We start from the raw sequence: 18,495 nt of genomic DNA, 5'->3' as shown, positions 1-18,495 counted from the left end.
CTCTCCAAGGATCAAATCTCTTGGGTTGGCAAATCTCTCCAGAAACCATGCCTCTCTCAAAGTATTTAAACATGTATCTGTATCCTAGAACCACATACTTTGATCGAACCAAATACCCTCTCTTTATTCTACTACAAACAAACACTGTAGCTCTACTAGATCTGCTGTGTAACAAGTTAGAGAAGAAAGAGAGAACAACACTGGTGAGGCATTGTATCAAAAGAAACGAGTGAAATAGGAACTAAGCGATCGGTGTAGATCACACCATTCTCCGTACTCTGGAAGAAACTCATTCACTGAAAAAGAACTCCCTTGCAACCCAAGGGGACTGGACTAGGATTCACATTGAATCCGAACCAGTATAAAAACTCTGGTGTCTTTAATTCCTGCATCTTAAATTCCGTCTTTACTAATATCAAGTTCTTATATCCAGTCGACTAATCCTAAAACTAGTCAACTTCTAGCTATTAAGTTTAAAAAACAAACAATTCACCCCCTCTTGTACTTTCATATGTTTCCTCAAGTTAGCTGATACTTTATTTCATTTTTTTTTGTTTACCAAAATTTAATACTCCATTTGAACAAAAGAATTGTAAAATTAGTGGTCGAAATATCACAAATTAAAATAAAAATATTAGGACGGAGAATTTTTTTTACTAGTAGGACTGTTAAAATCCGAAATGATCAGAATCTTCACTCGTGGTGACGTGCATTTATCCGATTCCCTGAATCCGATCCCATTCATTACACTAAAACTATCCCCCAACCATCATTTCGCTGAAATTGATAAGAGTTTACGAGAGGATCAAACAAAATCAAAATCAAAGATCGAGGAATAGAAATACAACAGATCAACAAAGAAAGAGTGCACCGACGTGTATGATAGGTAATTTGATATATGCTGCTAATCCGTTCAATTTATTTATAGGTAATTTGTTTGCCTAAAGTGTTCTCATTCAATTCTCGCAGTGAGTTTAGGTCACTTCAATTTTGTCCTTTTCACGCTGAGATATTTGCGACATTTGCTAGGAAACTGTTTTTAATTGGATTGTAACGCAGATTTGATATGTTAGGTTAGATTGCATAACGCTTTTGATTGTAGATGGCTAGTATGCAAAATTATGTGTTTATACTGAAGTCAGTCTAAGAGCTACTAAATGAAAAAATTATCCCAAAATTGATCTACCGAGCAATTTATTGTGTGTGAACATGAGCGAAAAGCAGTTACCTCCCACGTAGAGTTACCCGGTGCTTGTACTGGTGTCGTAGGTATTGGTGGAATTAGTCGAGGTGCAAGCAAGTTGGCCCGGACACCTCATTAAAAAAAAGAATGAAATGCACTTGAATAGAGCTGAATGGATATATTGGATGATTCACAGTCAACTCCAGCTGATTGAGACAGTTGATTCATTGAGCTGTCTTAGAGAAAAGTTCAAGCTTAAGGCATTGTCGGAAGAATCTTTTCTTTGAAGAACCTCTAAGAGCTTCAACATTGGATGGACCAAGGGGACCCTCGAAATTGTTTATTGAATTTGGCTACTTGAAATTTGGGAATAATGCATTGAAGTTGTAATTTCTTAGGTAAGGCAGCAAACTTTTGCATTGATCAGGCACAATGCATAAGTCAATATCCTCTGTGGGCCTGTGTTATATACAGCAGGAATGAGATGGTACCACTAGAAACTGGTTAAGACTACAGAATGACTGAACCTAAAGATATCTGTAGTCCTAAATTGATTGAAAAACATGTTCTTCCTGCATTATTTTCAGGATTGAAAGGCTCTTGTAGTTGATGCAATTTTCTGCCATCCATGATGTGAAGCTCTATAACTTGAGCACCTGGATTTATTTATTGTACAGCTGCTACTTTTTGTTTCGATTCATTCTTGCACTGAAGAACTTGAATATTTAACAGTGACATAAGAAGTCGTACATCCTTTACAAATTTTGAATGCTGCACTGTGTGCAAAACGTATGATTTGCGGAACATTATGCTTATAGTCAAGATTAGATCTCAGGACTATTATTAAACAAGGTAAAAACTTTGGTATTAGAAACTTATTTAATAAAGATACTCTGTCTCTCTCACTCACATACACACTTAACTGGGGTGAAGCTAAAAAAATTAGGAACTTTATGTCCAATAAATCTTGGTCCGAGGTTTGGAATTAGCAGCCAAAAGGAAAATTTTTAGTTCCTCTGACTTCAAAATCTGCAAGTTGATTTCTTACCTTTTTGTGGTTGCTTCTAGTTGTGTGCTTGTGTAAGGAAAATGGTGAAGTTGACCATGATTGCTCGTGTAACTGATGGCCTTCCTCTAGCTGAGGGGCTGGATGATAACCGCGATGTTCCAGATGCAGATTTCTACAAACAGCAAGCCAAGTCCTTATTCAAGAACCTCTCTATGGGCCAGAATGAGGCATCAAGGATGTCCGTTGAATCTGGACCTTATATTTTCCAGTATCCTTTTATTGTTTCCATATAATTGTTTTTTCTATTTTCATGGTAGTGTCTACATCTCTTCCCAGAGGCTAAATGGAAATTTTTGTAAGTAATTAGTAATAACTTCTTTGCTCAAAAAGATGACTGCAAGGTAAGTAATTCCATACACTTACTGATCTTTTCCAAATAGCTTCACTGGGTTACCTATGCTCAGATTCGAAATTCCTCTCAAGGAAAGAGAGAATTCTGCTAACTTATGATGAGTCATCGTTGCAATTAAATGTGGATACCAGTCTACCGAGGCTTTTAATTTGAGGACTATTTAAGATGCCTATTAGTTTTATTTTTGTAAATTAAGGAGAACTCTATGAGGGCCTCTGCACTTCTTGTTGTTGCAATATTTGGGGACAAGTAGAATCAGTGTACTCAGTACTAATGAGTATGGGTGTTCCTCCAGCTTAATGCTTTTGATAAGTGAAATATCTTCTTGGATGAAATATGGTGATAAATATGGATGACGCAATTAATCCAAAAGAACAAAAAGAAAGCTTGATATTAGTTTATGCACGTCCATTACTTTGATAGTAGCTTCTCCACTTGATATGCATTTAATATGTCTTATAAGCATTTTATTTTCTCATTTTTTCTGGTTTTATGGGGAGCACCAAGGACAAGGTAGGTATAATCTAGTGAAAATGCGCTCCAACTTTAATCACGAGCTTGGAGGTTTGAGTCATTAAGGGAGCACAGTGGGAACCAGTATTTGTCTCCTGCAGAACTTGGGGGTTGGGAGTTATAATGCCCTTATGAAAATAACAAAGAGAGTTATAAATAGGACCAAGTTTATCATTAAAATTATGACTATCTGAATGTGAAATCTTGGGGATGATTTGGCATGTTACAATTGTTGATGTGAAACTGACTTTCCAAGTGTCCACTCTCGCTACTGGTAATTCATTTGCTTGCTTTCTAAATTGATACTAGCTTGTTACTTCTGCGTCCTTCCAATCCACTTGAAAACATAACTTATGGGAATTGTGGATCTACTGTTGTCTTAACCCAAGCTCTCAGTTATATCATTGAAGGGCACGTTTGTTATCTGACTATGTGTGATCGCTCTTATCCAAAGAAACTTGCCTTTCAGTACCTGGAAGACCTTAAGAATGAGTTTGAGCGTGTCAATAGGAGTCAAATTGAAACTGCCGCTAGACCTTATGCCTTTATCAAATTTGGTAAGCAACTTTCCTCAACTCTCTCTCCTTTTCAGTTTTCCAATTTCCAGTTGTTAATACTGATTTTCTATTCTTCCAATATATAATTTTCCCTATTTTAAAAGATACATTCATACAGAAGACGAAGAAACTGTACCAGGATACCGGAACTCAGCGCAATATTTCGAAGTTGAATGATGAACTTTATGAAGTTCATCAGATAATGACTCGAAATGTACAAGACGTTCTTGGTGTCGGTGAAAAATTGGACCGTAAGTTTCTCAGCCCAACATTTTTCTGAACTCTATATTATTAAAAAGTTTGCAAAACTTCTAGAGCTCATCCAGGCATTTCCTCATTCATCTTCTAGATATCTGCAAAGTTTCTGATTTCCAAAGGACTTTTGTGCTGTCCATTTCTTTGGCAGTTTATTTGCTGTCCTCAATTATTAGGTAATGATGGTTATTTTTGCTTAGTATCTTGTCCAATTTGTGGAATATGCCACTAACGCTTGTGTTAGGGTAGGCTGCCTACATCACACCCCCTTGGGTGCGGCCCTTCCCCGGCCCCTGCGTGAACGCGTGATGCTTCGTGCATCGGGCTGCCAAAGTTGGATATATTCTCAAAGAGGAAATTCTAGAAGTTGGAGATCTCTCTAAATTTCCTACTGCACTTCTGCTTTTTATTTGCGGGAGTGAACTAAATGAAGTGAGGACTTCATGCTCTTAATTGCAAGGTGCTTGCGGCAAGTATAGATTGGTCCTGTGAGTTCTGTCTATTTGCACTAGAACTGTTGGATCAGTCCATTTATTGTTGAAGCTGATCATTTGGTTCTTTGGGTTGGTCTAAATCAAGGAGGACTAAAGAAGTGACAAAAGCATAAGATTAGGGGTATGTTTGGTATGAAGGAAAATATTTTCCAATTTTCCCATGTTTGGTTGGCTTAAATGTTTTGGAAAACATTTTCCTTATCAACTCATTTTTCTCCAATTGGAGGAAAATGTTTTCCTTATCAAGAGAAGGGAAAATATTTTCCAAAACTCCTTCTCTTAACATTCCCCCTCACACCCCCCCCCCCCCCTCCAAAAAAAGGTTTTTTTTTTTTAAATTTCAGTTTTTCTGTTACCACCCACCCTACTACACCTCCACCCCACCCCAACCCCCCACCCCTACCGCAAAAAAAAAAAAAAATTCACCTTTTTTTTTTTTGCAATTTCAAATTTCTGTTTTTTTCATTTTTCTGCAAGCACCCACCCCCACTCTCCCCCTACCCCTACCCCCCCCCCCCCGTAAAAAAACTTATTTTTTAAATTATTATTTTTCTAGTTTTTTAGTTTTTTAATTACGGTTAAAGGTTCAAAATTTTACAAGTACCAAAGTTATGAGTTCGGAGGTTTATGTGTTTGGAAGTTTACGGGTTCGAAATTCCGCGGTTCGAAAGTTTATGAAATTTGTGGATTCGGAAGGTTGTTGGTTTGAAAGTTTATGGCTTCATGTTTATTATATCTAAATTATTTATGAATACTCTTGAGAAGTCATTTTCCTTAATTTGCGTACCAAACACCGGAAAATGAATAAGATTACTACTTGTTTTCCAAGAAAACATTTTCTTGGAAAACATTTTCCGTTATACCAAACACACCCTAGGACATCTGTTCACATCATTGGATGGGTAATTCTGTCTAATTTGCTGTTGCATCTGTTTGATCAGGCCCTATTGATCATCTTTTTGTATAGGTTGTCCAAAAATACTTTGAAGGACAAAAGAAGTAAAAGAAAGCTTACAGATTAGGAAATATGTTCACAACATTATGCCTTCTTCTTATCTAAGCTTATACAAGCTGCTCCTTCTTCTTCAGTATTATCTTTTTCTAGATTGATCTGAGAAATTTAATTTTAATGGAATCTGAAGTTTTGGGATTGAGGCGTAGTTGATTGAGTGAATTCTGGATTTTAGAGGTGATTTAAAGTTTTACATTGAATATTGACACTAAGGTTCTACGTTAGGTGCTTGTTTTCATTTGTTTTTAAAATATTGTGTTATTAACTTCACTTTTTTGTGCTTTTTTCCTTTCAAAATTTGTGTTTACCTGACCTCTGTGTTATAACAGCTGATTTTGGTACTCTGACAAGTTGAACTGTAGGCAGCATATGGTGTACTATGTGAAAGAAGTAAAATAAGCATCCTTTTGTTTGAATGCAAAGTTACTTTAAAATGAAGTGAAAGCAAATAAAATGATTGGTTTCTTTCGAAACTGCCTGTTGACATCTAGAATAGGAGATGAGAGTGTTCCACTCTCCCCTCCTATCCTCCCCTCCCCCCAACCAAACGCACGCGCACACACACAACGCAGTGCATGCAGGCATATAAAGATGATCTATCTATTAGATGCTGGTAGCAACTATCCTCTTGTATGCCTCTTTTTGTTGTATGACCGGGAACCATGTGGTACTTGTGAAGTGAATTATGATCTTGAAGTCTTTATGTCCTTACTAATAAAAACTAGATTTTGGCTCTAATCTCGAGACAAACTATGCTGCTTATTGTCCTAAAATGCTTCAGCATATACCTGTGCAAGATAAAATTAAGTATTGCCACATTTTGTTGCATAATGAAAATTCCACCTACTGACTCAGTTGTCCTCCTAACTTCAACCTTCTTATGCATTGGCATGTTATGCAACTTATTTACCACCCCCCACCCCAAAAAAAATGTTATGCAACTTTGTTCATTGTCAGTAACTAGATTGTTTAAACATCAAATTCTGCAGAGGTCAGTCAGATGTCCAGTCGCTTGACATCAGAATCCCGCATATATGCTGATAAGGCGAGAGATTTAAATCGTCAGGTTAGTTTCATTGATTTTCAAGATGATGCACTTGAACATGAAGTTTGCTGTTCATTCTCTGAAGTTCTCTTGTGCAATCACTTTTTTTTTTTTTTTTTGAGGGGGGGGGGGGGGGGAGGGGGGTTTAGTGCATTTATATTGTTTAAAAAGAATAACGTAATATAAGCTGCTCAAACTATGAAAATTAACATTCTAAAAACTTATATGTTCTGTCACGCTTTTTCTCGTTATGGACATGCATTTAGTCTGATTTCGAACTTGAAATTGCTTTAATCACTCATTCATTTTCTTCATTACTCAAGGCTTTGATTCGGAAATGGGCTCCTGTTGCTATTGTCATTGGAGTTGTTAGTCTCCTCTTCTGGGTTAAAAATAAGATCTGGTGATGCTGCCAGAAGATGTACAGCTAAGAGGAGATGTTACTCACATTGGACAGTGCACAACCGACATAAACACAATGGTGTTTGTTTTTCTGCGCATGGGGCAAGTCAAGCAATTTCAGTTGAAAATGTAAAACAGAGGAAGTAAACTATGACGAGCCATGTCGCTGATACTTGATAAATGATATTGATATGAATTGCTCGGCATGTTTTTCTTATTACTCAACCACAAACTTGTCCTCCAATAGGTTATTGTGACTCTGAAATGACGACTAGCTATGCTGTAAATTACAGTGGAGGCTTCATAGCCTACTATTTTGATTTTGTGAGAATGCACGGGAGAAAAACATTATATTGATTAAAGTATTGTACAACCCTATTTATATACAGTAATTACATAATTATAGGTCTCTACTTCCCAATGTGGGACACTAAACATGACTAACTACTTAACACTCCCCCTCAAGCCGGTGTATATAAATCATATGTACCGAGCTTGTTACAGATGTAACTAATACGAGAACCAGTAAGAGACTTAGTGAAAATATCTGCTAGCTGATCATTCGACTTTACAAACTTTGTAACAATATCTCCTGAGAGTATCTTTTCTCTGACAAAATGACGATCGATCTCAATGTGTTTAGTCCTCTTATGGAACATCGGATTTGACGCAATATGAAGAGCAACTTGATTATCACACACCAATTCCTTCTTGCTGATTTTTCCTAACTTCAACTCCTTGAGCAACTGCTTGATCCAAACTAGCTCACACGTTGCCATAGCCATGGCCCGATATTCGGCTTCGGCGCTAGATCGAGCAACTACATTCTGTTTCTTGCTCTTCCAAGAGACCAAATTACCTCCTACTAGGACACAATATGCAGACGTAGAACGTCTATCAGAAGGTGATCCTGCCCAATCAGCATCTGTGTACCCAACGATCTGCTCGTGGCCTCGATCCTCGAATAGTAACCCTTTGCCTGCAGCTGACTTTATATACCGAAGAATGTGAACAACTGCATCCCAGTGACTATCACAGGGAGGATCCATCAACTGACTTACAACACTCACTGGAAAAGAAATGTCATGTCTAGTCACTGTGAGGTAATTCAATTTGCCAACCAACCTCCTATATCTCGCAGGATCTCTAAGAGGCTCCCCCTGTCCAGACAGAAGCTTAGCATTCGGATCCATAGGAGTGTCAACAGGTCTACAGCCTATCATTTCAGTCTCCTCAAGAATGTCTAAGGCATACTTCCGCTGTGAAATAACAATACCTGAGCTAGACTGAGCAACCTCAATACCTAGAATATACTTCAATATGCCCAGATCCTTAGTCTGGAAGTGCTGAAAGAGATGCTGCTTCATATTAGTAATACTAGGGCTGTTCAAAACCGAACCGTAACCGAAAACCGAACCGCAAAATTGGCTTAATGGCTTATTGGTATCGGGTTATCAGATTAATGGATGGTGAACGGATTCAAATTTTATAATTAACGGCTTATCTTTGGGGACGGATTATTCAATTTTCTTAACGGTTAAACCGTTAACCCGTTAAGAATTTTTATATTTTTTTACCCGTATGTATATTAAATATCTCTTCCACTATTTGACAAAGTAGCAGTTATTATTCACGTTCAGAAGGTTCACTAAGACACTAACTGTTATTGTTTTATCACGGATACTAACTTAGTGGTATTAGACTATTGAAAATTCACTTTCAAATTATAGTGACTTCTGCCAGTTGTGAAAATCACTTGCATATGCCTATATGGCTTAATGCAATAGCAGAATGTAAAGAGCCCTACACAACACTAATTTAGTATATGGCTATATGTATTCTGGCGAGATCTTTTACGGAGAAAACATAAATTTCCAGTTAGTGACTTCTGGAAATGGGGGCATGACAGCGTTATATAAACGGGTTGAATTCAAGATTTTAATTTGGTGATTTAATGTCAAGTCATATATGCGCTCATTGCTATTTGATTTAGCCGATAAGCCGCCCGATAATGACGAAACCGATACCAATCCGCCCGATATCTTATTGGTTTGGCTAGCGAATTAGTACATTTACAAGCCGATAACCGATAAGCCGAACCGATAAGCGTAACAATCCGCCCGATAAGCAGCCCTAAGTAGTACCATCCTGATCATTGCCAGTAATAACAATATCATCAACATAAACCACCAGATAAATACACAAATTAGGAGCAGAATGCCGATAAAACACAGAGTGATCAGCTTCACTACAAGTCATGCCGAACTCCTGAATAATTGTGCTGAACTTACCAAACCAAGCTCGAGGGGACTGTTTCAAACCATAAAGTGACCTGCGCAATCGGCATACAAGACCACTAGACTCCACATGAGCAACAAAACCAGGTGGTTGCTCCATATAAACTTCTTCCTCAAGATCACCGTGGAGGAAAGCATTCTTAATGTCTAATTGATAAAGAGGCCAATGACGTACAACAGCCATGGACAAGAAGAGACGAACAGATACTACTTTAGTCACGGGAGAGAAAGTGTCACTATAATCAAGCCCAAAAATCTGAGTGTATCCTTTTGTAACAAGACGAGCCTTAAGACGATCAACCTGGCCATCCGGGCCGACTTTGACTGCATAAACCCAACGACAACCAACAATAGACTAACCTGAAGGAAGAGGAACAAGCTCCCAAGTGTTACTCGCATGTAAAGTAGACATCTCCTCAATCATAGCCTGTCGCCATCCTGGATGAGATAGTGCCTCACCTGTAGACTTTGGGATAGAAATAGTGGACAAAGATGATATAAAAGCATAATGGGGTGATGACAGACGATGATAACTTAAACCGACATAATGAGGATTAGGATTAAGAGTAGATTGTACACCTTTGCGGAGTGCAATTGGTTGACTAAGAGGAGACAAGTCCGCAGTAGGTGCAGAATCTGATGCAGGACGTGAATCACCTGGGCCTGATGCTGGACGTGGACGACGATGATAAGTCAAGAGTGGTGGAGCTGCAGAAGGTTGAAGTGGACTAGGTGGTGGAACTGGAGCTATAGGTGGTGGAACTGGAGCTATAGGTGGTGGAGCTGCAACTGGAGCAGTATGTGGTGGAGCTGCAACTGGAGCAGTAGGTGGTGGAGCTGGAGTTGTAGAGGAAGATGAATGGGAGATAGTGACTGAATCTCCAAAAGATGAAACTGGTAGCACCTCAGAAATATCTAATTGATTACCTGGACCTGTGAAGTATGATTGGGTTTCAAAGAAGGTAACATCAGCAGACATAAGGTACCGCTGGAGGTCAGGAGAATAGCATCGATACCCCTTTTGCTTTCTCGAATAACCTAGAAATATACACTTAAGAGCACGAGGAGCTAACTCATCTTTTTCTGGAGTAAGGTTATGAACAAAACACGTGCTTCCAAAGACACGGGGTGGAAGAGAGAACAAAGGTAAGTGGGGAAACAGGACAGAAGATGGAACTTGATTCTGGATAGCTGAAGATGGCATACGATTAATAAGATAGATGTAAGAACTACATCCCCCCAAAAACGCAACGGAGCATGAGATTGTATGAGTAGGGTACGAGCAGTTTCAATAAGATGTCTATCCTTTCTTTCAGCTACCCCATTTTGTTGAGATGTGTACGGACAAGATGTTTGATGAATAATCCCATGAGAGTTCATAAACTGCTGAAATGGGGAAGACAAACTCTAGGGCATTATCACTACGAAATGTGCGGATAGAAACCCCAAATTGATTTTGAATTTCAGCATGGAAGGTCTGGAAAATTGAAAACAACTCAGACCGATTTTTCATCAAAAATATCCAAGTGCACCTGGAATAATCACAATGAAATTGACAAAGTAGCGGAATTCCAAGGTAGAACTGACCCGACTAGGACCCCAAACATCTGAATGGACTAAAGTAAAATGTGACTCTGCTCTATTATCAAGACGCCGAGGGAAATGCGAGCGGGTATGGTTACCGAGCTGACATGACTCACACTCTAAAGTGGACAAGTGAGATAAACTAGGTACCATTTTTTGAAGTTTTGACAAACTGGGATGTCCTATCCGTTTATGTAATAAATCTGGTGAATCGGTAACAAGACAAGTTATTGAAGGAAGACAAGATGCGAGTCCGTGTGATTTTGCAAGGATAAGATAATAAAGTCCATATGATTCACGTCTGGTACCAATGATCCGCCCCGTACTGCGTTCCTGTATAAAAACAAGGTCATCAAGAAATAAAACAACACATTTAAGTGATTTGGATAAACGACTAACGGCTATGAGATTAAAAGGACTATTGGGAATATAAAGGACTGAATCTAAAGGTAAGGAAGGAAGTGGGCTTGCTTTACCTATTGCAGTTGCCATGGTTTGAGACCCATTGACCATTGTGACTGTTGGAAGAGATTGAGAATATGAAATACTAGTGAAAAAAGATTTGTTACCAGATATATGATCAGATGCACCTGAATCAATGACCCAAGACTTAGAGGTTGAATATTGGGAGACACAAGTCACGCTACTATCTATTTGAACACCGGAAGCTATCCCTGAGGATGTCTATTTACATGCTTTGTACTGAAGGAATTCAATATAATCCGGTAAAGAAACCATCTAGATTGAATTCAATGCATTGGATCCAACGGATTGTGAGTTAAAGGCTTCTGATACGAATGCCATTATAATATTGTGCCGGAAAAAGCAGAAATTTTCTGGGAATCACTATTCACGCCGGAAAAATAAAAAGGATGTCAGAATTTGATGAAACTTAAATGACAAGACTCCGAATGATCTCCTGAATAATATGTCCAAAAGAAGCTTATCGAAAAAGTCACTGTAGCTGCTGGAAAGTCCATGTAGTTGCTGGAAAAATCTCAAAGTGATCGGAATAAAAAGAAAAGGACATGGGTAGGCTCGGAATGGCCACACGAACAGGTTGTCTGAAAGAAAATATTTGGAATCTGGTCGGGTAAAGGCCACACGCGCCGGCGCGTGAGGAAGAACTCGCCGGAAAATCAAAGTTCCGATCCGCGTGTGAGGGCGCGTGAGAGGTCGGTTGCCAGAGATCTTTGGTGGGGTTTGGTCGCCAAAGCCTTGGGGACCCTGTGGTGGTGTTGATTTTTGCACAACACCAACGGAAAGTGATTTCGTTACGGACAGCCTCTTAAGTCGCCGGAAAATTGCACGGCGACGAGGTCTTTCTTCCCGGAAGTCGCTGGAATGATGCACAGGGATAATTTTCTCACTGAAGCTCTAATACCATGTGAGAATGCACGGGAGAAAAATATTATATTGATTAAAGTGTTATACAATCCTATTTGTGTACAGTAATTGCATAATTATAGGTATCTACTTCCCGATGTGGGACACTAAACATGACTAACTACTTAACAGATTTGTTTCGTAGAAATGCATGAACATGATTTCTGAAGATTATAAAGAGGTTCTTTCTATCTCAATAATTGACGTCTTGAAGCATAAGAGAATTGAATGGATTTTGGTGTTTCTGTCAGAAAGACAGAAGATGAATTGTTGAAGCAAAGGCATAAATGATATTTGGAGTATTATATCCACTATATGAATTGTAGTAGCAAAGGCATATAACCACTATTCATTCTGCGGTTTAAGTTTGAATCTTGTTTTTTTTTCATGATTGTGGTCATTGCATGTGATGTGTGAGGGAGTTTTTCTGTAAACATTTTATTTGGTTGGGAGGCAACAACGGTGAAAGGTTATTCTACGAGGCTAGAGGTGTCCTCAGTTCATGTTCGTTATACATCTTTTGGCAAATGCCCCTAATTATCGCAGCTTATGACAACAACAATAAGAAACCACGTGTAATCCTACAAATGGGATTGAGGAGGGTAGTGTGTACGCAGACCTAACTCTTACCTTGTGAAGGTAGAGAGGTTATTTCTGGTAGATCCTCGGCTCAAGGAATGTAACGTCACAGCAGTGTTGAAAGATTGACACTAGTCTTTTGAGCCGAGCCGAACTGGGGCATTTGCATCTATACCATTTTTTTAGGTCACGTTTTAACTTGTACCCTCTTTGCAAATAAAATTGCAAGCGTACCCACTTTTTCGCGTAACTTAAGCATACGGGCCTGAAGTAGCAAAGGCAATCACGCAAACTTCAGCATTCTAGTAGACGGGGCTGAAGTAGCAAAAATTGCTGAACCAAATGTGCTGAAGTTTTTGTTTGTAATTGCTGAACTTAAGCATTCTAGTAGCTGAAGTTTTGTGATGCTGAAGTTATTTAGTTCATTTGTAAAAACTTCAGCACTAAATAAGCTGAAGTTTTTTTGCCTTGGATTCATTAGTTTTGTCATTAAGCTTTTTCAAAAACTTCAGCAGAAGATGTTGAAGTTATTTAGTTCATTTGTAAAAACTTCAGCACTAAATAAGCTGAAGTTTTTTTGTCCTGGATTCATTAGTTTTGTCATTAAGCTTTTTCAAAAACTTCAGCAGAAGATGTTGAAGTTATTTAGTTCATTTGTAAAAACTTCAGCAATATATAAGCTGAAGTTTTTGAAAAGCTTTCTAACATACTAGATAAGTAATCACCTTATTCTTTCATAGTGTATTACTACTATAAAATAATCAGAGTGCCAACAGTATCTAAATCATAAATTTTGGAAACAATAAATGTGAAAAGAACAGAACTATCATGATAAGAATCACTAAGTGTGACCTTAAACTTCCCGTACATGGAAATATTCACAAATTATTGTCTACTAACTTACGTAATTATTTATAATTTATTTTTAAATAATCTGATAAACATACTTATGGCAATCATCCCATGAACTGAAGTTCCATAGCAGCACCAACAACAGCAGAAGAAAGAAGAAAAAGAAAACGAATGAGGAGAAAGGGGGCTGAAGTTGTATAAAAAACGGGTACAAGTTAAAACTTTAAAAAAAAAATGGATATAGGTTAAATGGGGGCGACCAAATAGGGCGCCCCGTGCAATTTTTACAGCCAAACTCGAGTGGGTTCCAAGTTCCAACTGAACTTACTACAGAACATATCTAAGTCTAATTCAACCGAGATTGATAGTACCAAGCTGAATGGAGCATTAGACCGTAAGATTCAATTTTTTATTTATATTTTTAATCTTTGTGCCCAATCAAACTGAGACGTAAACTAAATCGGGAGGAGTAAAAATATAAAAGGGAAAAAGTAGTAGCGCTTCTCAAGGGATTCTTGTAAATTATCCCATCAATATTTATTTTTTCTAGCCGGTACAACTATATATATATATATACACACACACATTGTACATCCGCCAACTATTTCTAATTTAAAAATTAGATGGACGGTTATTTGAGTTAATTCTTATATGGGTTAATTCTTCTAAGTAGTACAAAAATATCAAGATTTACAATTCGTAATTGAAAAATAAGCGCAGTTTCAAAAATAATCGAAATTTAGCCACTTTTACATGTAAAGATAAAATCTGAATAATAACACTCTTAAAAATCCGGAAACATTCCAGCATAATATGCTGGAGTTCGAATTGTTTTACATATGAGATTACAACATAATATGCTGGAATATCATAATGTGCTTAAGTTTCAACATAATATGCTGGAAGTTTATACGTAGAAGCTCCATAATCCAACATATTATGCTGAAACTTTCCGTGTGCTGGAGTTACAACATAAAATGCTGGAAGTTTATACACAGGAGCTTCATAATCCAGCATATTATGCTAGAAGTTTTCGTATTTCACTAAAATAGTGGCTATTTTCTTTTAAAATTTCCAAACAATGGACATTTTTCGATTACTGGTTCGAAAACTGGCTAGCTAAAGTGTTATTTTCGCTCCAAAGCTTGATTCAGGCCTATACCAACTTTATCGTTGCTCGAAACGGAAATTCCGAAGAACAATCCAATCAACAAGTAAATAGGAGTACGAATTTCGGGAAAACAATCCACTTAACAACGGTAATATTTTCGAATTCAAACTTATATTTGAATGGTGATTTCCTAATCACCGAAACCAGCCACAACGAAAGCTCTAAGCATCATCAACAACTCAAAAGATGGATTCCGAACAGCAACAGTACGATAATGTACTATCAGACGGCGACACTGAGTACGACGATTCCGATGATTCGGAAGAGGACCCAACTTTTGACGTTCTTGAGGAGACAAGATCCGGTCTTTCAAAACTCTCCATTAAAAAACACAAATCCAAGGATATGTCCGCCAGGTATATCTCTTGATTCTGCAAACTCCATTTTAGGGTTTTCTTACGAAAATGGCAATGATAAGTGAGGTGTTTGATATTTGAGATACATTTGATATCGTTACGAAATGTAGGCGTAATGTTTCTAAGGCTATGGAAGAATGCATTGAGGGAGAGCAGGACGTGGAAAAGACCGTGCCGGAGCTTGATGAAAAAGATCAGAAAAGCTATGAAACTGTTCAGAAAATAATTAAAGGTATCAATAACATTAGTATCACTTTTGTTTTTACTTGCTGTATATGGTAGCTTATAAATTTTAGGACCATTCAGTTTTGCTGATTATTGGTAGAATAGATAAACCTTTAATAACTAATAGAGTGATCGTCTAGTGTGTGTTTTCAAAAGACCTTCTTTTTAAATGAAAGTTAATTTCTAAAGTATGCGCCTCTTTATTTAAGTATGCGTTTACATGGTCAGTAATAATTCATATAGCCGACTTCAACTTGTTTGGGATTGAGGCATAGCTGTTTTGTATTTGTTAAGACACAACCCCTTGCAAAGACATGGTTATTCGTGAAAGTTTGTCTTCATTGGTATACAAATAGTAAGACCAAATGACCTTTTTCTATAATGTTGCAGTTTTTTCTTTCAGAAAGAAGTAAATATCTTATCTTTAGAATGAGATCACCAAATTTTTTCAATATTGCCAGCTCTAGGACGTACAATTTGTATCCATTGATCATCTTCCTGTTTTCCGCAACATTAAAATGACTGTATTCTTATTTAGGATTTTGATTTTTCATCTGTGTATGAAAGCTTATTGGTCTCTGCTTACTTGGTGGCAGGTGGTCAGATTGAGAAATTGAAAGTGGAGCAATGTAAGATTTACCTTAGGAAGCATGGGCTAAGATTGACAGGGAGCAAAGATGTACTAATTCAGCGCATTAAAGAGCATACTGAGTAATTTCCGTCTTTCTGTTTATTCTGGCTTTGCTTTTTTATCTCACAAACCACTATGCCTAAAGCAAGTTCTATTGTACTTCAGTATCGTTGATGCTCGTGGTGAGGAGAAGTATCCCCCGTCTAGTTTTATATTGAACTGCAAAGGTACCAATTATTTCCTTATCCCTCTTTGAATAAAATGCTTAAGTGGACGCACAGTTTTATTGTTGCAAAGGTCTATGATCATTAGCCATACGAGATAGCCAAGGAAAGGTTTATGTATCTCTTGAAAAGTTATTGTTATTATAACCAACACAGCTTTAACCCTGTGTTTGTGTATAGTTCAGTAATGAATTGGATTTTTGGATATTGTCATTGTCATCTATACTATGTTTATAATGCAGGGGATGCATGCACTGGGGATGTTGTTATGTTTGAACAAAATGTATATGAAATGTAAGATGCTTTTGACTCTAATAAGTTTTACTAGTAAGCATCTTTTAGTCTTCGTTTTTCACCTATAGGCTGAAAAGCTTGTGGAAGATGCCAACTATACTTCTCTCTAATTCCCTCTTAGACATTGTTGAGGGAGCAGTATTATGTGTGCATTTACTTAGTAGGTTCATGATTGTGGTTCATCAGGTTCAGCATTGCATCCAGGAGTGCTACTGGTCCTCCCTGTGGTACAAGAATAGTTGCAGGGCGGATTGTGAAAGAGAGCTATGGTGCGAAAAAGCAGCAACATACCTTTACGGTGAGTTTAAAAAGCAATCAATTTTAGATTGAGTGCGCTGGAGAAGTTATTTTTTGCAACTAAAGTTCTTTGTAGATAACAACAATTATGTGACTAACCTTTTCGGTTTTCAGTTCTTTTTATTTTTCTTTGATTAAAATTTACTCTTTTTTGCATTGTTTCATCTTGTTTGTTTCATATTAAGATTCTTTTTACTATTGGTCAGGTTGAGGTATTGTGGAGTAAAGGGGAGAAACCGCTACCTCCACTGCATCCTCTCCTCATTAAGGGCAGAAACCTCTATAGATTGAAAACATTGCGACAGGTTTGCTGAAGAGTACTAAGAATTTCTGTTGCTTGTGCTTATTCCTGTAGCATATGCTAATTAAGCTTGTACTCGATTTGAAGAAATGGGACGATGAAGCAGAAAGACAGAAAATTTTATCAGAAAAGCACACCAGAGGTTCTGTTGCTCGGTCTAACAGGGAAGCACGTGTCCAAGAGAAGGAAATGCGAAAGATGCGAAAGGAAAATAGGTGCCATGAATATTTTGGCTCATTCTGAAAAGTAGATTGGTAGAATGAACTATACTAGCTTCACATGATTTGAACATTGAATCATTTTAGTGATGCCTATAATGAAGTTTCTTTTAACTGTAACTCTGCATATCCCAGGGTAAACACGGATTACAAGGAGAAAAAAACAGAAGCTGGGAATAAAGGTAGGATGCCACATCATACCTTAAGCACAGAACACCAAAACAACAGAGTACACAGTACAGGGAAACCAATGCATTCTCTCCCAACGAACTCGGTCAAAACGACAGATCAGCCTCAGGTAGAGGTGGACAAGGGCCAAAAAGATGAAAAGGAATACAGAAATGTCATACAGGAAAATGTCTTCTCCAGAGAAAATTGGCCAGAAGAAAGGCCTCATCAGAGGCAGCCTTTGACTAATGGCTTCGGAAATGGCGTCAATTCCAATCCTTCAAAGAGTCCATTAAGAATTCCTAACTCCAATACGCATATGCCAATGTGGAGGAGCTCTAACAATGGAGGTTACGTGAACAGCAATAAGAGTCCATTAAGAATGCACAACTCTAATGCGCATGTTCCAATGTGGAGGGGCTATCATTATGGGGGTTACAACTGCAATACTAGTAGAAGTCCATTGCGAGGACATGGTCATACCTATACCAATAGTCATTCACAAAATATGAACTATAGATCTCCACAGAGAACTGAGCACTGGCAAGCAAGGAATGGTTGGTGTAACGCTGGAGCAGTGGAGCGTCCGTTTCAAGGACAGCACGAGGAACAAAAGAGGCCTTGCAGCTTTTATGCTCAAGGAAGATGCTACTATGGTCATAGTTGCAGGTACTTGCATGATTTTGTAGATATTTAAACATTCAAGTGAAAGAGCAGCGAGTAAGCTTTGCGAGATCTTCACAGAGCCACTATTTTGGGTGACAAGACTTTTGTCTCAGGGATAGCACCATTCATTGTTCACAAAAAGCTTGAAGAACAAATTGTTCTGATTTTGTTAAACTTTTTCTATTTAACTGCGCAATGTGCAAAACGAAGTCTCAAACTTGAATAGAAAAGGTGTGGTAAGTTGATGACCACTATGATTGACTGAATTCTAAATTTGTCAGGACGTAAATTTTTATTAATTTGGAAATGATGATATAATTGAATTGTTATTTTCTAGTACAGCTGTATAGAAATCACCAGGACT

The 18,495-nt window shown here is 37.8% G+C and overlaps 2 protein-coding genes across 3 annotated transcripts; both read left to right on the top strand.

Moving 5' to 3' along the window:
* The first annotated feature begins 647 nt into the window (after window positions 1-647).
* Window positions 648-7,268, top strand: LOC109206175 (25.3 kDa vesicle transport protein-like). Of its 2 annotated transcripts, XM_019368968.1 has the most exons (7): window positions 648-886; window positions 1,270-1,581; window positions 2,252-2,460; window positions 3,514-3,674; window positions 3,779-3,925; window positions 6,425-6,501; window positions 6,804-7,268. In XM_019368968.1, exons 3-7 carry the CDS (start codon window positions 2,273-2,275, stop codon window positions 6,885-6,887), a joined length of 657 nt encoding a protein of 218 aa, XP_019224513.1. In that variant the 5' UTR covers window positions 648-886; window positions 1,270-1,581; window positions 2,252-2,272; the 3' UTR covers window positions 6,888-7,268. The 2 variants fall into 2 exon arrangements, with proteins under 2 accessions (XP_019224513.1, XP_019224512.1); XM_019368967.1 differs by lacking the exon at window positions 1,270-1,581 and having other exon boundaries at window positions 650-886.
* Window positions 7,269-14,684: 7,416 nt separating this feature from the next.
* Window positions 14,685-18,397, top strand: LOC109206174 (zinc finger CCCH domain-containing protein 62-like). The gene is made up of 9 exons (XM_019368966.1): window positions 14,685-15,107; window positions 15,218-15,339; window positions 15,929-16,043; window positions 16,129-16,190; window positions 16,430-16,481; window positions 16,668-16,779; window positions 16,985-17,083; window positions 17,167-17,294; window positions 17,433-18,397. The coding sequence occupies exons 1-9, from the start codon at window positions 14,938-14,940 to the stop codon at window positions 18,160-18,162; spliced, it is 1,590 nt and encodes a 529-aa protein (XP_019224511.1). The 5' UTR covers window positions 14,685-14,937; the 3' UTR covers window positions 18,163-18,397.
* Window positions 18,398-18,495: the final 98 nt, after the last annotated feature.

This window comes from Nicotiana attenuata, unplaced genomic scaffold (assembly GCF_001879085.1).
Source record: "Nicotiana attenuata strain UT unplaced genomic scaffold, NIATTr2, whole genome shotgun sequence".
Taxonomy (NCBI): Eukaryota; Viridiplantae; Streptophyta; class Magnoliopsida; order Solanales; family Solanaceae; genus Nicotiana; species Nicotiana attenuata.
Note: the sequence above shows the minus strand (reverse complement) of the source record. Positions and strands in the feature narration are given on the sequence as shown.

Bases quoted from the DNA above. Each gene is read 5' to 3' on its own strand.
- LOC109206175 (XM_019368968.1), top strand. From the start codon at position 2,273: ATGGTGAAGTTGACCATGATTGCTCGTGTAACTGATGGCCTTCCTCTA. The intron at 2,461-3,513 runs GTATCCTTTTAT...CCAAGCTCTCAG, and splicing joins TCTGGACCTTATATTTTCCA to TTATATCATTGAAGGGCACG. The intron at 6,502-6,803 runs GTTAGTTTCATT...TCATTACTCAAG, and splicing joins CGAGAGATTTAAATCGTCAG to GCTTTGATTCGGAAATGGGC.
- LOC109206174 (XM_019368966.1), top strand. From the start codon at position 14,938: ATGGATTCCGAACAGCAACAGTACGATAATGTACTATCAGACGGCGAC. The intron at 15,108-15,217 runs GTATATCTCTTG...TACGAAATGTAG, and splicing joins TCCAAGGATATGTCCGCCAG to GCGTAATGTTTCTAAGGCTA. The intron at 17,295-17,432 runs GTGCCATGAATA...TGCATATCCCAG, and splicing joins AAGATGCGAAAGGAAAATAG to GGTAAACACGGATTACAAGG.